This window comes from Rhinolophus hipposideros (genome assembly GCF_964194185.1).
Source record: "Rhinolophus hipposideros genome assembly, chromosome: 13".
NCBI lineage: Eukaryota > Metazoa > Chordata > Mammalia > Chiroptera > Rhinolophidae > Rhinolophus > Rhinolophus hipposideros.
The window spans coordinates 20,719,219-20,746,538 of NC_138059.1; the positions used below are offsets into that span (position 1 = coordinate 20,719,219).

General features: G+C 33.1%; 1 protein-coding gene across 5 annotated transcripts in view; it reads left to right on the top strand.

Annotated features, from left to right (window-relative positions):
- Positions 1–27,320, top strand: part of CSMD3 (CUB and Sushi multiple domains 3) — a 1,140,077-nt gene that overhangs the window by 392,561 nt on the left and 720,196 nt on the right. For all 5 annotated transcript variants that reach the window (XM_081069899.1, XM_081069900.1, XM_081069901.1 and 2 more), the window contains exon 6: positions 14,857–14,969. In XM_081069899.1, the coding sequence (XP_080926025.1) occupies positions 14,857–14,969 (113 nt within the window). The remainder of the gene's footprint in view (positions 1–14,856; positions 14,970–27,320) is intronic.

The following is a 27,320-nucleotide window of genomic DNA, read 5'->3' on the forward strand; positions in this document are numbered from 1 at the left end:
GTGCTAGAAGCGATAAAGTAGCAGTGTCGGATCAAAGGACAGAATATTTGCTGCTCTGAGAACTGTGGACCGCAGACACAGATTCGCAGCTCAACTAGTTCCGGCAAAGGGGAGGGAGCTGTGGAAGCAGGACTGGCTGTGGTGGTGGTCGCCGCCATTGCTCTGGGCCACCTCTCACAACTCACCCCGCCCCTGGCCCCACCTATCTGGGCGGATCCCTGCAGGAGTAAACAGAACTGCTGAAACAAACGGGCTCTGAATCTGGTGCAGAAAGAGCTTTGGAACTCCAAAAGCTCTTCGCATACCTATCAACCTGTTGCAGAAGCCACTCCTGTAGATGTCTAGGAAGAGAAATAGTAAATCAGTGATTGCCATGAATAACCAAGGCAACAAGATAGCTCAGAAAGAAAGTGAAAAGTCTCCAGAAAAGGAACTTAGAGATATGGACCTTTGTGATTTAAATGACAGAGAATTCAAGATCGCAATTCTGAAAAAACTGAACGAGATGCAAGAAAACACAGAAAGGCAGTTTAATGAACTCAGAAACACAATCAAAGAACACCATGAGCATTTTACAAAAGAGATTGAAATCTTGAAAAAGAACCAAATAGAATTTCTGGAGATTAAGAACTCAATTGAAGAAATTAACAATAAAATATCCAGCTTAGGTAGTAGAGTTGACCAGATGGAGGAAAGAATCAGTGACATCGAAGATAGGAACCTGGAATTTACACAGAGGGAAGAAGAAAGAGACTTGAGACTTAAAAGAAATGAAAGAACTCTACAAGAACTTTCTGACTCCATCAGAAAGAGCAATATAAGAATAATGGGTATACCAGAAGGAGAAGAAAGAGGGAAGGGAACAGAGAATATATTCAAACAAATTGTCGATGAGAACTTCCCAAACTTGTGGACAGAACTGGATCCTCGAATCCAAGAAGCAAATAGAACACCTAATTACCTCAATCCCAACAGGCCTTCACCAAGGCACATTGTATTGAAGCTGTCTAAAATCAATGATAAAGAAAGAATCCTCAAGGCAGCCAGGGAAAAGAAGACGGTAACTTACAAAGGAAAGCCCATTAGATTATCATCAGATTTTTCAGCAGAAACTCTACAAGCTAGGAGGGAATGGAACCAAATATTCAAACTATTGAAAGAGAGAAATCATGAGCCAAGAATAATATATCCAGCAAAGATCTCCTTTAGATATGAAGGAGGAATAAAGACCTTTCCAGACATCCAGAAGCTGAGGGAATTTTCTAATACACGACCTGCACTACAAGAAATACTAAAGGAGGCTATTAGACCACCATCAACAGGGACAACTTGTGGCAACCGAAACATAAAAAGGGGGAGCGTAAAGGCCTGAACTGGAATATGGGAATAGAGAAAGTAAGCGTACTGAAGAAACTGGAATACTCTAAATATCAAACTTTCTTTTACATAAACTCAAGGGTAACCACTCAAAAAACATCCAAATCTGAAATATATACTGTAATAAAAGAAGAAACAGAGGGAAACATCATAGAATACTACCACACAGAAATAACAGACAACAACAAAAAGGCAAAGGAACAATGGAGACACAGCCTTACCAGAAAACTAAAGACAGAATGACAGGAAATCCTCACATATCAATAATCACCCTGAATGTAAATGGACTGAACTCACCAATAAAGAGACACAGAGTAGCAGATTGGATCAAAAAACTAAACCCAACCATATGCTGCCTACAAGAGACACATCTCAGCTACAAGGACAAGCATAGACTCAAAGTGAAAGGGTGGAAATTGACACTTCAAGCAAATGGTACCCAGAAAAAATCAGGTGTAGCCATAATGATTTCCGATGAAACAGACTTCAGGGTGAAAAAGATAACAAGAGACAAAGATGGACATTTCATAATGGTAAAGGGGACTATACAACAAGAAGACATAACAGTCATCAATATTTATGCCCCCAATCAGGGAGCACCGAAATATACCAAGCAACTACTAACAGAACTAAAGGGAGAAATTGACCAAAACACAATTATACTAGGGGACTTAAATACATCATTGACAGCTATGGATAGATCATCCAAACAGAAGATAAATAACGAAATCGCAGCCCTAAATGACACATTAGAGGAATTGGACATAATTGACATATATAGAGCACTTCATCCTAAAACATCAGACTATACATTCTTTTCTAGTGTACATGGAACATTCTCAAGGATAGATCATATATTGGGACACAAAATCAGCCTCAGCAAATTTAAGAAGATTGAAATCATACCAAGCATATTCTCTGATCACAAAGCTTTGAAATTGGATATCAACTGCAAAAAGAAAGCAGGAAAAAACACAAATACATGGAGATTAAACAACATACCTTTAAAGAACGACTGGGTCAAAGAAGAAATTAGAGGAGAGATCAAAAGATACATAGAAACAAATGACAATGAAAATACATCCTACCAAAATTTTTGGGATGCCGCGAAAGCAGTTTTAAGAGGGAAATTTATATCATTACAGGCCTATCTCAAGAAACAAGAAAAATCCCAAATAAATAACCTCATGTTACACCTTAAAAAACTAGAAAAAGAAGAACAAGCGAAACCCAAGGTCAGCAGAAGAAAGGAAATAACAAAAATCAGAGCAGAACTTAATGAAATAGAGAACAAAAAGACAATAGAAAAAATTAATGTGACAAAAAGCTGGTTCTTTGAAAAGATTAACAAAATCGACAAACCCTTGGCTAGACTCACTAAGATAAAAAGAGAGAAGACACTAATTAACAAAATCAGAAATGAAAAAGGGGAAGTTATCACGGACACCACAGAAATACAAAGGATTATCCAAGAATACTATGAAGGACTATATGCCACCAAATTTAATAACTTAGAAGAAATGGACAAGTTCTTAGAAACATATAGCCTTCCAAGGCTGAATCATGAAGAACTGGAAAATCTTAACAGGCCGATCACCAGTAAGGAAATTGAATCAGTCATCAAAAACCTTCCCAAAATCAAAAGTCCTGGACCAGATGGCTTCACCAGTGAATTCTACCAAACCTTCAAAGAGGATCTAATACCAATCCTGCTCAAACTCTTCCAAAAAATTGAAGAAGAGTCAGTACTCCCTAACTCATTTTATGAGGCCAACATTACCCTGATACCAAAACCTGGTAAGGACAACACAAAAAAAGAAAACTACAGACCTATATCTCTGATGAATACAGATGCTAAAATCCTAAACAAAATTCTAGCAAATCGAATACAACAATGCATTAAAAAGATTATTCATCACGACCAAGTGGGGTTCATCCCCGGGGCACAAGGATGGTTCAACATTCGCAAATCCATCAATGTGATACATCACATAAACAAAATAAAGGACAAAAATCATATGATTCTATCAATTGATGCAGAAAAAGCATTTGATAAGATACAACATCCATTTATGATTAAAACACTTACTAAAATTGGTATAGAAGGAAAATACCTCAACATAATAAAGGCCATATACGACAAGCCCTCAGCTAACCTCATAATTAATGGTGAAAAGCTGAAGCCCTTTGCTCTACGTTCAGGAACACGACAAGGTTGTCCCCTATCACCTCTGCTTTTCAACATAGTGTTGGAAGTCCTCGCCAGAGCTATCAGGCAAGAGAAAGAAATAAAAGGCATCCAAATTGGGAATGAAGAAGTTAAATTGTCACTCTTTGCAGATGACATGATGCTATACATAGAAAACCCTAAAGACTCCACCAAAAAGCTATTGGAAACAATCAATGAATATAGTAAAGTTGCTGGCTACAAAATCAACGTACAAAAGTCCATTGCTTTCCTATATACCAACAATGAAATCTCAGAAAAAGAGATAGAAAAAACAATTCCTTTTGCAATTGCAGCAAAAAGAATAAAATACCTAGGAATAAACTTAACCAAGGATGTGAAGGATTTATATGCTGAAAACTATAAGACATTTTTGAAAGAAATTGAAGAAGACACAAAGAAATGGAAAGACATTCCGTGCTCATGGATTGGAAGAATCAACATAGTTAAAATGGCCATATTACCCAAAGCCATATACAGATTTAATGCAATCCCCATTAAAATTCCAATGGCATTTTTTAAAGAAATAGAACAAAAAATCATCAGATTTGTTTGGAACCACAAAAGACCCCGAATAGCCAAAGCAATATTAAAAAAAAAGAACAATACTGGAGGTATCACACTCCCTGATTTTTCCTTGTACTACAGGGCTACAATAATCAAAACAGCTTGGTATTGGCGGAAAAACAGACACATAGACCAATGGAATAGAATTGAGAACCCAGAGATAAAACCACATAAATATGGACAGATAATTTTTGACAAAGAAGCTAAAAACATACAATGGACGAAAGACAGCCTCTTCAATAAATGGTGCTGGCAGAATTGGATAGCTACGTGCAAAAGAATGAAACTGGACTGCTATCTGTCACCATGTACCAAAATTAATTCAAAATGGATCAAAGACTTAAGCATAAGACCTGACACAATAAACTGCATTGAAGAAAACATAGGTACTAAACTTATGGACCTTGGGTTCAAAGAGCATTTTATGAATTTGACTCCAAAGGCAATGGAAGTAAAAACTAAAATAAACAAATGGGATTATATGAAACTGAAAAGCTTCTGCACAGCAAAAGAAACTATTGACAAAATAATGAGGCAACCAACTGAATGGGAGAAGATTTTCGCAAACAGTTCCTCTGATAAGGGGCTAATATCCAAAATATACAAGGAACTCATGAAACTCAACAACAAAAAAACAAACAACCCAATTGAAAAATGGACAGAGGACCTGAAGAGACATTTCTCCAAAGAGGATATACAAATGGCAAATAGACATATGAAAAAATGCTCAACATCGCTAATCATCAGAGAAATGCAAATGAAAACCACAATGAGATATCACCTCACCCCAGTCAGAATGGCTTTCATCAACAAAACAAATAGTAACAAGTGTTGGAGAGGCTGTGGAGAAAAAGGAACTCTCATACACTGTTGGTGGGAATGCAGACTGGTGCAGCCGCTATGGAAGGCAGTGTGGAGGTTCCTCAAGAAATTACGAATAGAATTACCATATGACCCAGCAATCGCTCTCCTGGGTATCTACCCCAAAAATATAAAAGCATTTCTCTATAGAGACACGTGTACGCCAATGTTCATTGCAGCTTTGTTTACGGTGGCTAAGACATGGAAACAACCAAAATGTCCTTCGATAGATGAATGGATAAAGAAGTTGTGGTACATATACACAATGGAATACTATTCGGCGTTAAGGAAAGATGATATAGGAACATTTGTGACAACATGGATGGATCTCGAGAGAATAATGCTAAGTGAAACAAGTCAGACAGAAAAAGCAGAGAACCCTATGATTTCACTGATATGTGGTATATAAACCAAAAAGAACAAGACAAACAAATGAGAAACAAAAACTCATAGACACAGACAATAATTTAGTGGTTACCAGAGGGTAAGGGGGTGGGGGGTGGGTGATGAGGGTAAAGGGGATCAAATATATGGTGATGGAAGGAGAACTGACTCTGGGTGGTGAACACACAATGGGATTTATAGACGATGTAATACAGAATTGTACACCTGAAATCTATGTAAATTTACTAACAATTGTCACCCCAATAAAATTAATTTAAAAAAATAAAATAAAATAAAATAAAATAAAAAAAAAAAAAAAAAAAAAAGAGAAGTCATTGTAAGCAGTAATATAGGTATGGCAATGGAAATACTTTGGGAATATAATTACAGACAAATAATAAAAGGATTTTGCGAGGAAAAGCATTTATAATATTTATGGATTGAAACTATAATATTTATAGTTTATATATTTATATATAGATATAATAGTTGGGGTATGATTCCTGTATTCATGAAGAGAATGATCCTTTTCAGAGAACTTAAAATGACCTCCTATCTTTTACTTGAGAGAATAAATTTATTTTGTTGCTATTTTGTGACCCCAAGCACAAGAAGCATACATATTATTGAGTTAATGTTATTTGTAAGCAAGCCAAAATCTCTCAATATTCTTTTTTTTCTTAAAGTCAGGTTTATTAAAGTGTAGTTTATGGTAAAATGTATACTTCTTAGGAGTGCAATTTTATGTATTTTGACAAACATACACAATCAGTTAGCCACAATAACTGTGTTGAATGTTTCCCTGACCCCAGGAAGTTGCCTCATTTCCCTTTGTACTGACTTCCCCTTCTGTACCTCCAGCAGTTGGCAACTCGTGCTGTTGTTACTGTGTATGTAGTCTTCTTCTGTTTCAGAATGTCATAATAAAATACAATATGCAATCCTGTAATATGTAGTATATGGATTTGTTACAGTACTTTTGAGATTCATCTATGCTGTTACATGTATAATTAATTCATTTCCTTCTATGGGATGAATAATACATAATTATATAAATTTACCAAATTTATTCACTACTTGTCAGTTTCATGTGATTATGAATTAAGATGCCATAAACATCTGTGTACAAGTCTTTGTATGGGCATTGTTTTTATTTCTCTTAGGTAGATAACTAGTAGTGCTAATACTGACTTAAGTGGTAAGTGTGTATTTAATTTTATAAGAAGTTGCTGGACTGTTTTCCAAGGTAGCTGTACAATGCTAAATTCTTCCAACAATGTGTAAAAATTCCAGTCGCTCTTAATCCTTAATTCTCTCCAGACTTGCAGTTTTCAGTTTTTCAAATCAGCATTGAAATATGGATGTATAAGTTCTCAATGCGATATTAGTTAGTCATTCTCCGAAGTAATGTTGATGTCTTAGTTTAATTTGCCTTTCCCTAAGGCTTAATGATGTGGAGTGTCTTTTCATGTGTTTCTTTGTTTTGTGTATTTCCTCCACAATGAAGTGTTCAAAAAGGTCTGCCTATTTTTTGTTGTCAACTTCTTGTTATTATTGAGTTGTGAAAATTATTTCTATATTAAAGGTACATGTCATTTTAAATACGTGCATTGGAAATCTTTTCTCCCAGTGTGTGGCTTGTAATTTAATTTCCTTAATGGTGTATTTTCATGAGTAGAAATATTTATTTTCAAGTTTACTTTTTTATAATTTTATTTCGATGATTCATGCTTTTTCTGTCTCTCCTAAGAGCTCTTCTACTAAACCAAAGTCGTGGATTTTTCTCTCATATATTATTCTGGAAGTTTTAATATCTTAGCTTTTACGTTTATGTCTGTGACCTATTTTGACTTCATATATGTGAGTGATACATAGTATTGGTTGAGGTATATTTCTTTTCCTCTGTTTTGAATTAAGATATCCAGCTGTTCCAGCACCATTTATTGAAAGGAGATATGAGGTCTGATAATTAAGTTCCCCAACATGTTGCAATGATGTTGCTAACCTTTCTATATATCAGAGGGATTAGTCATTATGAATTTGTACCAACTGCACTAACAATTAATCACATTTACTATTTGGAAGTGCTGAAAAGTTAGACGAAAATGACTTAAACATTTCACCAACAATTCATGGCTCTTGTGTCATGACAATGCACTGGCTCACATGGCACTGTCTGTGAGGGAGTTTTTAGCCAGTAGACAAATAACTGTATTGGAACACCCTCCTTACTCACCTGATTTGACCCCCTGTGACTTCTTTCTTTACCCTAAGATAAAGGAAATACTGAAAAGAAGACATTGTGAAGACATTCAGGACATCACGGGTAATACGATGAGAGCTCTGACGGCCGTTCCACAAAAAGAGTTCCCAAATTACTTCAAAGGGTGGACTAGGAGCTGGTGTCAGTGCATAGCTTCCCAATAGGAGTACTTTGAAAGTGACCATAGTGATATTCAGCATTCAATGAGTTATGTAGCACTTTTTCTAGGATGAGTTCGCAAACTTAATTGTCTGACCCCGTTTTTAGATTTTCCAGTTCTTCATGATTCAGTCTAGTAAGGCTGTATGTTTCTAAGAACTTCTCTATTTCTTCCAGGTTATTAAATTTGGTTGTATGTAGTCCTTCATAATATACTTGTATGATCCTGTGTATTTCTGTAGTACCCCTGGTAACTTCTCCTCTTTCATTTCTGATTTTGCTTATTTGTGTCTTTTCTCTTTTTAGCTTAGTGAGTCTAGCCAAAGGTTTGTCAATTTTCTTAATCTTTTCAAAGAACCACTCTTTGTTGCATTCATTTTTGTCTATTGTCTTTTTATTCTCTATTTCATTTAGTTCTGTTCTGAGTTTTATTATTTCCTTCCTTCTGCTGACTTTAGGTTTCATGTGTTCTTCTTTTTCTAGTTCTTTAAAGTGTAATGTTATGTTGTTTATTTTGGGTTTTTCTTGTTGGTTGATATAGGCCTGTAATTACATAAATGTCCCTCTTATTACTGCTTTCACTGAATCACAATAGTTTTCATAAGATGCATTGTCATTCTCATTGTTTCTGTGTATCTTTTGATCTCAAATTTCTTTTTTGCCCTAGTCGTTCTTTAGTAGCATTTTGTTTAATATCCACATATTTGTAGTTTTTCCTACTTTCTTTTTGCAATTGATCTCCAATTTCAAAGCCTTGTGATCATAGAATGTGCTTGGTATGATTTCTGTCTTCTTAAATTTGCTCAGGCTAATTTTATGTGCTGACATATGGTCTGTCCTTGAGACTGTTCCATGCACACTGGAAAAGAATGTATAGTCTGGTGTTCTGCGATGAAGTGCTCTGGGATAAATGTCAATTATGTCCATTTGGTCTAATGTGTCATCTAAGGCTGATAGTTCCTTACTGATTTTCTGTTTGGATGATCTATTCATAGCTGTCAGTGATGTATTTAGGTCCCCTACTATAATTGCGTTTTGGTCAATTTATCTCTTTAGTCTGTTAGCAATTGCTTTTGGTAGAATGATGCACCATATTTCTGATCTTAATCCAAAGCATTAAGTAATTAAATATTAAGTTTGATGTCAGTTGTAGGTTTTTTGTATATGTTCTTTATCAAGTTGAAAATGTTCCTGCTATTCCTAATATGCTGAGAGTTTCTACCATTAATGGATGTTGAATTTTATCAAATGCTTTTCTGTGTCCATTAATTTGAGCATTTACATTTTCTTCTGTAGCCTGTTGATGTGATGGATTACACTGATTGATTTTCAAATGTTGAACCAGAGTTGTATAACTTGAATAAATCTCACTAGGTCATGGTATGTAATTCTTTTTATACATCCCTGGATTTAATTTGCTTATATTTCATTGAGGTTTTTTGCATCTAAGTTCATGAATGATATTGGTCTGTAGTTTTCTTTGTTTTCATTTTTATATGGATATTTTCTGGTTTTATTATCACGTTAATATTAACTTCACAATGTATTTTCTCTTCCTCTATTTTCGAGACAGAATGGATACAATTATTGTTAATTCTTTATATGTATAATAGAATTCTCTATTTTAAAAAATCTGGATTGGAAGATTATTTTCCAGCTTTTTAATTATAAATTTAATTTTGAAACGGTAAGAATGCTATTCACTTTTTCTACTTCATTTAATTAAATTTTGGTAGTTTAATATGCATAAATTATATCTAAAATGTAAACAGGGATTTTCCTGCAGCATGTGTTAAGATAAAAGTAACATTATTCTGCAGCAACCAGTTTTCATAGGAGAATATGTATTAAGGACAGATCATGGAAATGGGGGGTAAATGGTATATTGAGTGAGAGCATAGATGGTGATAAGAAAGTGGGATGTGTGGACGAAGGGAGAAGAAAAGGAAACAGAAAAAAAAAATTACTGTAGCTACTTCTCTCATTTGCTTTTCAAATGCTTTATAACATCTGGTTTCAGAATAATTGGACTACACAACACAATGCTTGGCTTCTTAATGCTCTTGTTAAAACCCCATAGGATTGTGTGTTCTGCAGTTCAGTGATTTTGTGATATCTAACCAACAGCACAGTCAGATATCTGTGACAAAAGAAGCTCAGCATGGTCAGTGTGGATATCTGTACATCCCACACGAGTAATTCATGAATGCATAGCATGGAAGATTTAATGTCATCCCAGAAACGGATTAATGTCGTTGCTAAAAATATATTTCCAACTTCTAATATGCTGCATAACAAAATACAACATTTATTAATTTTTTCTTTTTTGACCTTTTTCAAAGATGCTGTTTTTTTTCAACTATGAAATGCATTTCTTTTCAGACCTAAAGGAATAAATAAAATTAATGGTTTCTCAAGGGGTTCATAAGGTAATTCTACTGCAGGTTATTTGATTTTGTGGCAAAGCATGGGAATGGGAAAGGGGTTGATGAAATAAATTTAAGAAATTCTGTGTTAAAGCACATTTAAAAAAAATCATATGGGGATATGGTTAGAAGCGAACAATTCAAAAACTTTTTGACTGGTGTACTTTCCCCATCCCCAAAGGTATTTCTGGTGGTTAATATTCAGTAGAACACACTTTGAGACATTTTGTAATAGGATATTACTTCATCTAGTTAGCATTCATTAATAATCTTGAATTTGAAATGTGCTTTTGAGTTCAGAGATAAATTCAATATGGATCCTGCTTCTAACTTCTTGTAATTTATAGAATATGTATAACATAATAAAAATAAAGCAGTGGTGATGCCATGAGGTAGTTTTAACAAGTGATTTTGGTATTCAGGGAATAGTGAGAAAACCTTTAGCTAAGGGAATTGAATACTTATGAAGGAGGTAGAATTTTAAATGAACCATGAATAAAGAAAATAAATAAGGACTAGAGCATTTGATAGTGATATGAAATTTAATTATTGACAATTTATCAAAAAAAGTATGGCCAGACACATAGGTAGTGAACGGTAGGGTACATGCTCAAACAGCTTATATTCATTTATTTTCTTGATAAATATTGTCAGTGTACACCTACTGATGTTAGTCATTGTGCTCAGAACTGGAGATTTAATAACCTACCTTCAAAAATGTGTAAAATAGTAGTGAAGGCAGAAACTGTACTACCATACAAAATAATAAATGGTGTGATAGGAATATGCAAAGGTCCTTTGTGAGGGCAGAGAAGAAGATTAAGCATTTGTCTTAAACCTGAAACTTTAAAGCTAGCTTCACTAAGAATGGTAAAAGTAAAGTAAATAAAGGTTTTTTTTTAAAGTGATATTTATTTAGCCCTAAAGAGAAGTACATGGAAAGGCCCTGAGTTAAGACAAAAGAATATATTTTAGGAACTAATTACAGCTCAATATAGAACAATTAATCTAACGAAATCTTGGAGAACAGAGAGAGCATGAGGAATGAATCTTACCTAACTGCCACAGAGAGAAGGAGGTCAGAAGAGGTAAATGAGGGAAAGAGAGAGCAAGAGTGAAAGAGCAAGAGAGAAAAAGAAATAAAATTAGGATAGAGTGGGAGAATTGTGGTGGGCAAATGAGATTTTGGTGTCATGAAGGTGATTTGAATAATCATCGGTTTAAGGTTTGTGCCTGTGTGTGTTAAAGATGAGGAAAGACAGGTCATTAAATACTTTTGGAGAACTGGAAAGAATGAAAAAAAAATAAATGTTAATTACACCAAAGACACCTGTTGTTACAGTGCAATTTTGAGCAAGTTGAGAATCAGAGATCAACAGATGACAGCAATGGGGATCTGATAAAGAGAGTCCTAAGCCAAAAGGGAGGGTCAGAATAGTTTGAGGGACGTTTAGAAAATGTAAAGACCTTGGGTTTCCAGATTTCTTACACTTAACTAATTTTTCTAAAAAAGTTGTAAGAGTTATAATCATATGCTCTAATGGACTATCTACAATAGAAAATGTATCTAATTTAAACTGTCAATTAATGATTTAGTCATTTATTTCTGCAGCAAATTAAATAAATAAAAAACAATTTATGGCAAGTTACCACTATGTTATTGTTAATATTTCTACACTACATATTCAGTTAAATTTGATCTCATTATTAATTGACTGTGTTCATTTAAAATCATTAATTACTCAAAGGTCATGTCTTGAATTCTTGCTGGATACAAATAATTGTACAAATTTATGGCATTTATCATTATCATACTTTAATTATGCTAAAATCCTGTTTAGTCATCTAAGACATGCAATCATGAGTAGGGCTGTTTTCAGTGCAAAATGAAAAAAAAATGGAACAATTAGAATCTTGTTTGTATACATTTTTGATTATGTTACTCTTATTGTTTTTTGTGCATATTTTGTTACCATCTGAATTTATCTTATTCATTTATGTCATCATTTTTTTTTTCAATTTGAAACATCATGGATTGCTCTGTCTTGTTACTACTATATTTCTAACCCTTAGCATCAGAGAGATGATCCTCACTCACTTTATATAGAATGAACCCATATGTGCTTACTTTCAAGTCACCATAGTGATTTGACATAGAGGTGGCAATTAGATTTAAGAAATGTCTTCTTTGTTACTTAAGAAATTCTCTAAATTAATCAGTTTAATGGAAACTTTCTAGGTGGCATATGATCTCAATCTTCCATTTCTAAAATCTGTTAATAATATGTGAAATATGGTATAAAGATGTGTAGATTCATTTACTATATTTCACCATAAACCATAAACAAATTCATGTTGTGTAAATTATGTTTAAATAATGAGCAGTACTAGGTGACCACAATTTGGAAAGTCCATGCAACTCCCTTATAATCAAGGAAAGTACTTTTTTTCTCTTGTGGCAGAGGGGTGGTGAGGCACACTTGCTTTCTATTCAGTGTCTTGGCTCATCTACAATTCTGCTTCATGAGCTGAAGCATTGAGGCTGTCAGGAATATCCTTTTAGTCCCACCCCTGTTAAACTGCCATTATTCGTTCTACCTCATGGACGGTAATGCTTCTAGCTACTGCAGTTCTAATATCTTCAGTTCCACCTTTGTCAATTCCTGAAGGTGAATTCTGGCTCCAAACTAGTTCCTTAGTAGCTTTTTCCCACCTTTATTACATTCTATTGCTGAAATTATTTTTGATGTCCCTAGGAAAAATGGGAATTCATCCTTTTTATTGTGTGCTTCATCTTCTTTCCTAATGTACTTTTTTTGATGTCCTTGTTGAGTTACTTCACATTTATAGGATTTTATAAGGACCTCTTTCCAAACGCTGTGCTTTGGTTTATTACAACCATCCATGCATTATAGTCTCATTATGTTTAGAAATGTGTACAGCCTGTCAAAAATAATTTAAACTTTCCCTGATGGATATTTGTGCTCACTGAATCAGGGAATTGAAGAGAACCAAATTGTAAATGAAAATCTGGCATGAAGCATACTACATTGAAAATATAATTATACCAAATCCAAGGATTTTTTCATTGACTTGCTATTTGAACCAAAACACCAACAAGCAAACAGAAATAAACATAACCTGGATATTTTCTGAAAGTAATGAAGTGAAATTTTAAAACTTGAGTTTTAAATTATATAGGTGAATTACATATATTTACTAAATTCAGATATGAAAAACCAGCCAGCTGGAGAAATAAGCAGACTTACCTCTACTGAAAGAGAAAATAGGGCATTGATAGGGAAAAGTTAAAGAAAGTGCAATCTAAAACAGGCAGATCAATGAGAAATGTATCAGATAAAACCCAACTTCTTGTTAGAATCCAAGAAAAATGGATGACACTGTAAGGTTGTCAAGCCCATTTTATACACTCCTGTGCACAATGGTACAATAAGGTGAATTCATATGCATTCCTTTGCAGAGAGTCATTAACTAAAAGTGACGGTTATCTCCAAAACATCCCAGGTGAGGTTGGTTTTGGGGGGACAAAAGGGGAAAGTGTTACACAAAGGGTCTTTACATCACCATCTCTACACCGCACCACTAATTACATGTACAGACAGGTATTCCAATGTCCCCTAGAATAACTGACTGACAGGCATTAAAAGAACAGTAATAATCATCTCACCCCAACACACACACACACACACACACACACACACACACACACACACACACACGCTCCAGCTGTCTATTTTACCTTGTGATGAAGAAAAGTGTAAGTTTTGATGAATGGTAAAGATACATCATATACTGGTTATGAGAAAACGTTAGTCTAAAATTCTTATGTGTATAACGGTATTTCTTTTGAGAATATTTTACTTTGGCTTTATAACATACACGTAGAAATATTTTCAAAATTTTGCCTTATGGAGATTATGTTTTGATTTATGGAGATAATGAAATGGTTATTTTGTGACTAGACATGTGGAGACGAATACGAGTATATATCCAAAATACAATCTGTTCTCTGGCTTTCAATTAGAGCAGACTACCAGTGCATTATAGAAGTATACATCATAAAGTAAGTTGGTCATGAAAATTTACAGTATTTTGAAACTACATTAAAATAATGCTGCCCTATGAAATGAAATTGTGGAATTTGCCATCAAATGTGAAATACTAAAATGCATTAGTTGGGAAAAGTACATCTAGTGCTTGAAGTCTTTCTGTTGTATAACTACACTGTATCAACTCAGACCTGGGGTAAACAATGACCAGCTCCATCAGCTCATCTTCCGTTATGTTTATTATTATCTATGTAATAAATTTGGATGAATTAAAAGTCATATGCAGTTTACAGTTGATTTTATTAATACACGCATATACAACCTAATTAGAACTGAATGTGTTTGGAATTGCACTATTTTATGATTGACTTTCCTATGCATAAATAACAACTTCATTTGTGATTAAAAAGTTAATGCAAACTCATGAGTATTGGAAAAAAATGGGGGGATTCCAATTAGGTGAAAAAATTTACTGCTGAGAAGCTTTTTAATTTTTTGTTGTCGTTGTCTTCCATAATTCAGGTTATCTGGAATGAATATCCCACCACCAATTATCAGCAACAAAAACTGGCTCAGACTGCATTTTGTTACAGACAGCAATCACCGATATCGTGGATTTAGTGCTCCTTATCAAGGTATGTTTAATGAATATTTCTGCCTCTTTTGATGTGTAAGATGATTCTGGTATACACAACTGCATTCTGGATAGGAGCAAAATATCTTTAGCATTAATAAGTTGTAATTTTAATAAGCAAAACCAGTCATTCTCTGGCTGGGGCAATAAGGTGATCCTAATTAAATTACAGTATAAAATTAGTTAATTTTCATAGTACAGTGTTCCTTATAAAGAATACTATGACCTCTGAAAGGCAATACGTAACAGATGCTACCTAAAGCTGTATCGCAAAACACTGCAGAAAACTTGCAGTTGTAATTAGTCTCTACATTAATGAAATTCATTTTCATGTGTGTATTTGCTATTGCTAGTTTAACTAACTTTGTTAGAATTATTGTCTACCATATTTATTAACAGGCATAATTTTCAATAAGTGGGATATAATATTTAATGTATTAACTTGAAAAAAACACTTCCTTTAGAACAAGATTATGATGAAGATAGAGTACTAACGAAACTGCAGCTTCTACAATGTCCAATAATATTATATGGATTTAGTGTGTTTTATCCTCAGACTACTTAAGTAAATAATTTATTTCATTCTCAGTAGTGTATCAGCCACTGTTCAGGGTATAGCGAGCATTGCCACCTTTACATTTTTCCATTTATCTGTTTTTTTTAAGCTTTTCTTTTTAGTAGCCTTCAGTCTTCAGTGCTTTGAAAATGTAATAGGGTGATGTTAGAGCACTTATAGTTAATATCTAAAATGGCATTAAACCACGTATTGTTTTCTGGAATACAGATTTCAACAATCAGTTTACATTTTCAGAATGAGCAATCTCTCTATATAGCATCCTATCACTAAGATTTCTCACAATAATAGCAACACACTAATGTGATTGGTATTTTGACACTTATAATAATGTATTCAGTAATCACTATAATAAAATTCACTAAGTAATTTAAAAGTAACAACTTTAGATAAAATCCACTGTAGGAAAATTCATAATTTCTATTTCTAATGTAGTTAATTTGAATGGAAATATAAATGCAAACATGCAATTAAAGCTATGCATTTTATTAACATTTCTCAGGATATATTACTCATAAAACACTATATTTTAAAACTAAAAATTAAATATTCATAGAAAAATGTATTTTTATGTATCATTAAAAATAGCTGTCCAAGGCATAGTAGTAACTTAAATCTTACCAATTTTAGCCAATGTCACTTTTAAATTTGCACCAATGTTTTGTTGAGTTTCTAATTTCAATTTCTAAAATGTTGTTCACTTCAGAAATCAGAGGACTTTTTTATTGAACAGAAGTAATTGTTATGGAGCCTCCTTATCTCTGGATTGACCCCTTCTCTTGAGTTTTCCCATCACATGAGTTTATGGCTCTGATTCCCCTCTGCCACGAGTTAAGGCAGATGGCGTGACAGAAATTCAAGACTTACCATTTTTCACTCATGTGGTGATCTTTTCTATTAGTCATGGAATCTTTAGGTCAGGTGGCTTCTACACCTTATCTGAATATAAATAAAGTGACACTTATTTTATATTTAAATATACACACCTGGAGGAAAACAAATAGATCTACTCTCTCAAAAATAAAATGATACTTTGCTTGCTTTATGCAGTATGGTTTCATGAAACTGGTATCTTTAGTTATGGTTATTTTGTATTGTAAGACTAGTGAAAAGTGTCAGTAGATTTGTGTATTATTATTTTCAATATTCAACTTGGTGATCTTAGATTGACTTTATAATACTTTCAAGATTCAGTTTAATTTTCCAGCATTGTCTCTCTTGTTTCAGCACTGAAAAAAGCATATCTGTGAATTCATTGTAGTAAATTAGAAAGGAAATATTTTATAGGGTGTGAATCATTTCTACGTTCATCAGGGAGAGAACCTCAAAAGAGGGTAACTTTTGTTGTAATCTGTATCTGTACAAAATAAAGTAAATAAAGTGGCCTAAGAAAATGGAAGCTATGATTTTAAAATAAGGTCAAGGGAAAGTTTTACTATATACAAATATATCTTTGTATTGTATCCTTTTAAAATTTTCCAGATTCAGGCTTTATTTTTCTAATTGTATTATCTCCAAATAATATTTTACGTAGATAACATAAATTCAGTTGGGGAAGTAATTCTTAAGAGTATAATCAAATAAAGAAATTTCAATTGAAGATAACTCTAACAAGCTAGCCTAAATAGCTGTAAAATTCATAATTCTAACATGTTGAAATATATGCCTGATCCTGAAGTAGTAACCATGCTTTTTAGATTGTTCCACGCTACCATTTAATTTCAGTGGTATCTGAAATTCAAGATTTAAAAAATTGTGGTGTATAGAAAAGTCATATATTATACTATATACTATACAAATTCATAAACAACTCTCCATATAACCCAGTTTTATAATAACTCAAATTCTTCTGGAGTAATTATTATCCATTTATCAATTATTTTGAAAACATTTAATGTTTTAATGGATCTTAGGTTTCCAAAGACTGATTATTTTCCTCATAGCATTTTTATTTAATCTGTGATCTTATAAAATATCATGAAAATTAACTGTACACTGCTAAGAGTTCCTGAATGTCATTAGCTTTTTTATAGTTTGTCCCATATTTTATGGAGTAGACACATAGACACATCTACATAGAACCTTCTTCAAGTTGCATTATAGGCTAACTTCTTTATTGGCTTTGATATTATAATTTAAATAGAATTGAGTTCAGTTTAAGGAGTACATGCAAACAATGTAGTTCAGTTCTAACACAAAAGTGGTAAGAAATATATTGATTAAAATAAAATGCCTCCCATATGTAAAATGCTTTCCCTCCCCCAGGTCCACATCGGATTATTCCCTCTCCTATCCAAAATAAACAAAAACATCTCTTTTGTCCCCCTGCATTTACTTTTACTGAAAATCTCTTATTTTGAAACTCTGTTATCTCTTCTTTGCTTTTAAAATGTTTACTCTTTAATTTTCAAGTCTCCCCAATAAAAATCATTTCAATCAATGATTTTACTATATTAATCTTGGATTTTCAACATTGTTCCCACAAGTTACCTTTAATCTCTCCTAATGAGAACTTGAATTGTACTATTTGACACTTAAATAGTATAACTTTTCTTTTACTGTGATGCTTGGAAGTTCTCTTATTTATTTTTTGAAGTCTCCATATTACTGTCACTTGACCTTTATTATAAATCTAAAGTCTATTTCTTTTCCATTTCTATAAATATTTGATCATGTATTCTTAATTTCAAAATTGGAAGATTTTCAGATGACTCTCAATTATCTAATATAAAATATTTTACCTCTAGATGATTGAAAGTACTTTTTATACATAAAGCTAATTATTGAAGTGTGAAATATTCTTACAACCTTTTTTATTTTAAGTTATTCTCCACTTTAGCATTTTTTAATGTGCTGTCAAAGATGCTGTAGCTGTAGATATTCACAAAATTGTCTTTGGCATATAATTTTAGGAATTGTAATATTTAATCAATTCCAAATATCTAAATATATGACTATTTCTATATTATAGATTAAGTTTTCTAAACCCTTATAGATTTTATCACATTTTGATTTTTTTCCATCAATTTGTTTGTGTGTCTCTTCTTATGTAGGTTAATATTTTATAGATCGATTTCACAAATGTACATCAGTAGTGATACAGTCTATTTTGAATTTTTGAAGAAAAATTATTTTAGATAGGTTCTAAACGAAGGTATCATCATTTTGGGATCAGCTGTGTATCTTTTTGGTAAGAAAACATATTTAATGGACAGAACTATCAAACCATACTGAAAATGCAATGCCATTCACCTCAATTATACAGAGGCCCTTGGCATTTTAGATGCACATAATTGACGTGAAAATAATTTTGGAGTTGTTATTCCATTTTTAACATTTGTAAATGTTTTGAAAAATGTATGTGCACAGTTACTGAATGCAGATAAATAAGATTATCGAGATGCAGTACAGTATATTAGGAAATAATAGGATTTGGAGTCAGAAGATGAGGGTTGAATTCCAATGTTACTAATTGCTATTTGAGTTGTCTGAGCCTTAGTTTCCCCATTAGTTAAAACAGTTACAATAGCCAGATACTTTATTGTTATGCAAATCAAACATTATTATGATTTCTTATAATAAAATGTCAATATGCAAAGAATAAACATACTTTAGTGGAAGAGATTATCAAACATATTGAATGGTTGAGAAACACACTTTCTAGCTGTGAGGTACAAATCATTTAAAAATTGTGATGAAGCGTGAAATTTGAATCCAGAAACCACAATTAAAAGGGAAAACACTAGGTTTTTATACTTCTCACTGTCACAAATGAGGATGCCCATGTTTCTGTAAGGAAAAAAGCACTTTTGCTTAGAACACAATTTTAAAATAAGATTTATTTTTTGTAAGTAAAACTGAGAAGTTTCCACTGTCAAACATAACTTTTTAAATCATAAATATAGTCCAAGTTTAAAAATAAAGCACAGCATCAAAGTAAATATACATATATGTGTATATATATATACATATATGTATATATATATATACATATATATATGTATGTATATGTGTAAAAATTTTATTTAGGCGTCAGTTTTTCTTGTTGTACCTTTATCTATCCATTGTTAATGAAAAACCAGGAATTAACGTCCCACCATTCTAAGCATGAAACCGCTCTTACAATTTCACAATATGAGTCATGTTTATTATTTCAAGTTTAAAGGTGGGAGTGTGACTTACGTAAAGATCAAAACTTTGGTTTGGACATGTAGGTGTAGTTTACAGTTATGGGAATGTTGGATGTGGGGAAATCGGTTACTTTTCAGGGAGGGCTTTGTCAGCATAATTCAACAGGTCTTAAAAATATGTAATTTTTAATATTATAGTAGGTATTAGTTAATTGTTAGTGAATGCATATTATGGGAAAATTCATAAACTATATTTGAATTCTTATCGCAAAAAAATTCCCTCTTCATACATAGACTAACTGCATTATTATAAGGTTTGAAGTAAGCTAGTTACTTTTATTTACTGGGTTTTGGAAGTTGAGTTTTGTTGGTGTTTGGGAATTATTTCCAGTCTTGTACTTTATGTTATTTTATTTTGATTTTATTCTTAATGTCATTGATTTCCTTCAAGCCTCTTTCAAGGCACAATGATTACTTTCACCTTGAAATTCTATTTTATTTTATTTTATTTTATTTTATTTTATTTTATTTTATTTTATTTTATTTTATTTTATTGTGAGTTTAAAGAAAAAAAAAAAGAGAGAGAAACTTAGTTTACTTCTTGCTTTATGAGCCTGTCTGGTTTATGGGATTCATAGTCTTAATGAGTACATTGTAGGCACAACCAGCCGAGATAACAATAATCTATTTATGGTCTAAGTAAACATTGTTCTGCCTAAAACAGCCGTTATAAACTCCCTGATAGCATTTTTTTCTGTGTTGTAAATGTATCTTTCCTACTCATGCAAATATAGAATTTAACGACTTTAAATACATTTATTGATAATAATGATATAATTAAATTCTTCCATAGCTGATTATATTTTTTCATTCTTCATCCTTAAAATGTATTTGCAACTCTTTTTACATATCTCTCAGCCCAAAATTCTATTCATAAATTATAGGTGCGTTTGCTAGTAAACTGACTAATTGTCATTTAATTTCACATTCCCCTGAAATAGAAATTTCACTATGGAACACAACCTGGCGAACTGAGCTAAGTGTCGTATATCAGAAACACAGTGCTAATGATTCATTCCCTTCACTAAAGTCAAACATAATTTTTAGTAAAATACTTTGTCTTGCTAAATATTTTAACATTGATGAATTAAAAATTAAGCGATGTGACTGTATTTACAGTTGGAATACAGTTTTAACATACATACACACACATATATGTATATATCTGTATACATATATGTGTATATATATATAATGAGATTTTCAAAAAAAGTAGAATATTAAGAATATTATTTCTTTTATCTTGCCTGTTTTATAGCAGTCCTTTTTATTCTCGTTATGAGTTAATGACATGTATTAACTCATGAATAATAGATATGATTCATGAAAAAAAGATACTCTTGTAAACATTAAATTTGGATTCATATAAACAGGATTGCTTAAATTCAGATAATAATGGGTTTTGAGCAAAATATAGCAGGGAAGTATGAACGAAAACAATGGATTCACTTAAGAAATAGTCACGGGAATCAGCACATTAAAAACTAGATGGATATTCTGTTACAAAATTTCATTATTTACTTATTTACTAAGGAATTGAATCAATCTCCGTAACATTGATACTGGAGTGACTCTGACTTTTAGTCAAAAAGAAAAATAATTGTATTTTTCTGCCCCACCCATCTTTCAGGCTCACCAAAACTTTTTCTGGTGGCTTTTCCATACAAATGGCCTGTGTTGGCTCATGCTGCAGATTTTCCTCAAACTTCTCAAAGGTTCACAACCCCCAAACAAGCAGCATCTGGCCTTATCATGCCCCATACAGCTTGTTAAGCAGTCCCAAGCCCAACACTAGCAACCACCAGCCTTAGTTCACAGTTTGGCCTCTCCCACGCATCTCCAAGCCCAGCACAAGTGGTAACCATTGACACATCACTTTGTAGCTCATACCAAGTGGTCCCAAGCAGGGCACAGGAAATAGCTGATCTTGGCCTGCACCAGAGACTTCCTAAGAGGCTCCAGAACCAACACACTCAGTCGCCAGCTTCAGACCACAGCAGAGCACCACCCAACTACCTCCACAAATTACATACCCAAAGGGAACACTCAGTAGGCACCAGAGCCCTGCTCAAATGAATCCTATTCTGTGTACTTAAACTCTGCACAATGGCTCCTCCACTATAGTCATGGCCAATCAGCCTGAGGGTCAGTCCCCTCCATTGACATGCCAACAGAAATCAAGGCACAGCTATAACAGGAAGGCACACACAACCCACACAAAGTACTTACCTATATAGTAAGTATCTTGTGGGGGCTCAGTGGCATGGCTCAGGTGACAAGGGAGACTGTGCCACTGAGCCCCCACAGGACACTTACTACATAAGGCTATTCTACCAAGACCAGGAGACATAACAGCTTTGTCTAATACAAAGAAACAAACAAAAGGAGACAGTCAAAATGGGAAGACAATAAAACATACCCCAAATGAAAGATTGGAACGGAGCTCCAGAAAAAGAAATTAAATAAAATGGAGAGAAGCAATGAACCAGATGCAGACTTCAAAACACTGGTTATAAGATTACTCAATTATCTCCGTGAGAACTTCAACAAAGAGATAGCAAACCAAAATGGAAATAGAAAGCATAAAAAGAACCAGTCATAATTGAAGAATACAAGAGAAGGAATCAAGAGTAGATTAGATGAAACAGAGGATCAAATCAGCAATTTGGAAGATCAGGTAGCAGAACACACAAAATCAGAACAGCAGAAAGAAAAAAAAGAATCCAAAAAATGAGGATAGCTTAAGGGGTCTTTGAAACATTTGCAACATTTGTACCAGAAGGAGAAGACAGACAGCAAAGAATTGAAAACCTATTTGATGAAATCATGATTGAGAACTTCCACAACCAGATGAAGGAAATAGACACTGCAAACCCAGGAAGCACAGAGATTCCCAAACAAGATGAACCCAAAGAGGCCTACATCATAATGCAAAGACACATCATAATTAAAATGCCAAAAGTTAAAGACAGAGTCTTCAAAGCATCAAGAGAAGAGCTGTTACCTACAAGACAGCTTCCATAACACAGATACTTTGCAGCTCAGAAGGGATTGGCAAGAAGTATTCAAAGTTATGAAAAGCTGGGACCTACAAACAAGATTATTCCACCCAGCAAAACTATCATTTAAAATCAAAGGACAGATAAAACAGTTTTCCAGATAAGAAAAAGCTAGAGTTCATCACCACCAAACCAGTATTACAAGCAATGTTAAATGGACTTCCTTAGGAAGAAGACAAAAAGAGATTAAAGATATGAATAATAAAATTGCAGTAGCTATATATCTATCCACTATTACTTTAAATGCAAATGGACTAAATGCTCCAAACAAAAGACATTGAGTGGACGAATGATAAGAAAATAAGACTCTTAGATGTGCTGCTTACAAGAGGCTCACTTCAGGTTGAAAGACACACACAGACTGAAAGTACAGGGGTGGAAAAAGATATTTCATGAAAATGGAAACAAATAATAAAAAGTGGGAGTAGCCATACTTATACTAGACAAAATAGACTTTAACTCAAAGTCTATAACAAGAGGCAAAGAAGGCCCCAGTAATCACACTTCTGGGTATTTATCCAAAGAAATCCAAAACACTAATACAAAAACACACATGCATCTATATATTCATTTCAATATTACTTATAATAGCCAAGATATAGATGAAATCTTAATGTACATTGGTAGATGAATGGATAAAGAAGTGGTACATGTATATAATGGAATATTACTCAGCCACAAAAAGGAATGAAATTTTGCAGTCTGCAACAACTTGACTGGACCTAGAGGGTATTATGCTAAGTGAAATAAGTCCGGCAGAGAAATGCAAATACCATATAATTTCACTTAAATGTGGAACCTAAAAAAATAAAAGAAGTGACCAAACAAAACAGAAACTCATAGATATAGAGAACATTGTGATGGTTGCTAGATCGGAGGGATATTGGTGGGGATGGGTGAAAAGGGGAAAGGGTTAAGAAGTACAAGTTGGTAGTATGAAATAGTCGTGGGGATGAAAGTAGCATAGGGAATATAGTCAATAATATTGTAATAACTCTGTATGGAGTCAGGTGTGTACCAGATTTATCAGGGTGATCACTTAGTAAGTTATATAAATGTCTAGTCACTATGTTGTACACATGAAACTAATATATTGTATGTCATCTGTAATTGAAAAAATATTAATATGTATATATAAATATGTATATATATATATATATCTAATATGTGTATATATATATATAGATAGATAGATAGATAGATAGATAGATAGATAAAGAGATAAATACCATATTTCCCCCAAAATAAGACCTAGCTGAACCATCAGCTCTAATGTGTCTTTTGGAGCCAAAAATTAATATAAGACCCGGTCTTACATGAGACCGGGTCTTATAGTAAAATAAGACCAGGTCTTATATTAATTTTTGGCTCCAAAAGATGCATTAGAGCCTTTATACACATATATTTTATTTTAAATTTTTTTGAGACAAACACCAAATCTGGACATTGGCTGAATTAATCTGGGAACAGAGGATACAACGGATTTGTTTGGTTAAAAAGAATGGTGCTTGCCTTTGTGTGTTTTAATAGAGGATCCAGCACCCTCAGAGACCCTGCCATTGGAGGAAGTGTGTTCCCTTGGAGAAATGATGAGATTAAAGCCTCAGAGGGCATAGACTGAATCTAAGGAGATCACGTGGGGAAAGAAGACGCAGTGCATCCTAAGTTACTGGAAGTTTTCACATTCCTTGAGTGCAATGCAAAAAAGGGGATAATCCCTGTAAACATTTTAAGTCAAGGAGTACCTCATCACATCTGACATTTAGAATGGTCAGAATTGGTGTGAGTGGAGACTGAGTTGGAAGAGAGGCAATTTTGAAAGGAAGATCAATTAAGAAATAGTTCTAGTACTAGAAGAGATGGTCATGTTTTTTCAATATTTTATAAAATAAGGTCTGTAATGTTTACCTTTCCAAGTGTTGTTTTTAAATTTAATTCTATTAGTTTCAGGTGTACAAAACAACATATATACATATATGTTATACATATATATACACACACATATGTATACATATATATATATATACACATATATATGTATGTGTATATATGTGTACACACACACACCAGAGGTGCCAAAAATGTATACACATGAATTGTATTCATCTTTTGTTATCGCTATATATTGACTATTAAAATTTTAATATGGTTTTTCCTTCCTTAAAATGTGTATTCATTTTTTGGCACCCTCTTTAATTATAGTTGGCATTCAATATTATTTTATACTAGTTTCAGGTGTACAGCACAGTGATTAGGCACTTATATAATCTATGAAGTGATCCCCCCGGTATGTCCATCTGACACCCTCCATCGTCTTTAGAAAATTATTGATTATATTCTCTATGCTGTATGTCCCTTCGCAGTGACTGTTTTGTGACTACCAATTTGTACTTCCTAATGTCTTCACCTTCTCACCCTGCCCCAACCCCCACTCCCATCTAGCAACCATCAGTTTTTTTTTTCTCTCTATGAGTCTATTTTTTGTTTTGTTTGCTCATTTATTCCGTTATTTATGTTCCACTTATAAGTGAGATCATATGGTATTTGTCTTTCTCAGTCTGACTTATTTCACTTAGCAGAATATCCTGTAGGTCCATCCATGTCATTGCATCTAAGTGTTCTTTCTTAATCCAAGGTTTTGGTTGTTTCTTTTAAAATGATCTTCAATGCTTAAAAAAATCTTTAACGTTTGCTAAGTGTTCTTTCTTAAGTCAATGTTTAATCCATATGTATAAATCTTTTATTGGTGTATTTATCAAGTGAAAGGCAAATTATATTAACCTTATGTGACAGAATCACGGAACTCGTGAGAATCCTGAAATATCTTAGTAAAATTATTCTTATTAGATTTCTTTCTTCAAATACAGCAACTACTAGAAATAGGAGATAACCTATCAAATACCCAATTGTAAAATAGATAATACTTTCTAAAGAAGTAATAATTGGTTTAAAATGTAGTAATAATAATAAACGTTTAAAATGTTTAAAATGTAATAATAATAATGTAGTAATACTTTCTAAAGAAGTAATGATTGGTTTAAAATGTAGTACTCCACAACTGGAAAACTGAAAATAAGGTAATTATGGTGTAGCATTTTAATTTCGCTCGTGCATTCCTACTGATGATAGTAAAATTATAACTTGACAGTCTCTTCTAGAATAAAAATTTCTTGTGTTAAGTCAGCATCCTTGGGGTAAATGCTCAAACTTAAGGTTTTGGATCATTGCCTTCTTCCTTTTGAAATAAAACTTCTAGTTTAAGTGTTATTGTACTAGCCCTAATAATGATGGGATGAAACTGACTGGTTCACATTAAACCCTTGTTCTCACTCATAAATATTAGCTGGTTTTAGTGACGATGTCACTTCTTGGTAACTAAGAAACCTGCAGACATCTTCTGGTACTCACAAGGCAACTTGTGATACTCTCTTTAGTATGATCAATTTTCTACCTTTCTGACTCTATGACACTTTTTGCTAGGTCTTCCATCTCCTCTTTAGCTAAAAATCTTTAAGCCACAATTTCTGGTATAAATTTTCTTTTTTCCTCTACCACGATAGCCTCATGGCAAGGTCCTAACTCTTTGTTAACTCGCTTATACCAATCTGCCACCCACCACCCATTATTCAGCAAAGTATAAAAGTTCCAACTTGTTGGATACATATCACTCTGTTGCTCTGCTCAATGTAGTTTAAGGGACTTACATATTTCTATTAATGTAAGTCAGTACTGTATGATGTCAGAATTAATTCATTTAGCAAATGAAGTTTAGCAAGACTGTGTAGATGTTTGTACTCTTCGTCACTAAACTCTGTCCTCTATGAGAGTTTTTATACAAAGGGGCAGCTTTGACTTCATGTTTTTATTAGATGCTGGAAGCATTCTTTTGTCATGTCTTGAGTTTTTACTAATTGTACTTGTAAAGCTCTTTTTTTGCAATTTTTTTATACTCGGAAGGCTCTATTAAGTGAGGCTTCCAGGCTTGCCTCTTGAGATGAAAAAGTAACTATTTGAAATTCATACTCCATAATTTCTCTCATCATAGCATGACTAGCAAGACTAATATCTGAGTGTGGACTTTAAAAAAATATCAGTCAAAGTTGTACAAGAACTCTCTCTTGAGTCACAGTAATACAAGGAATTTAAAGAATGAAGAAAGTCTACAGTGTTGAGATTAGTAGTAACAAGAAATACAAATGTTTAAAATTTTCAAACAACCTAGTTATTATTAAGTGAGAAATTGATTTCCTCAAGGAAATATACATAACACCTTTCCTAAATAGGCCTAAAATATATTATGTATTGATTTATTAATGTTCAAGCTACATTTACAGCTGCCATTTCACTTGAAAAACACATTGTCTATAATATTTACTATCTCTATTATCCGAACTAATTGTGGGTTAGCATTTTCATTTTAGTTAATGTGATTTCTATCAAGTACTTTTAATTATAATATAATGACTTACTAACATTGTTAGGCTTTAATCATATAAATTTCTTGTATTTAAAGTATATCTGGTAAATTA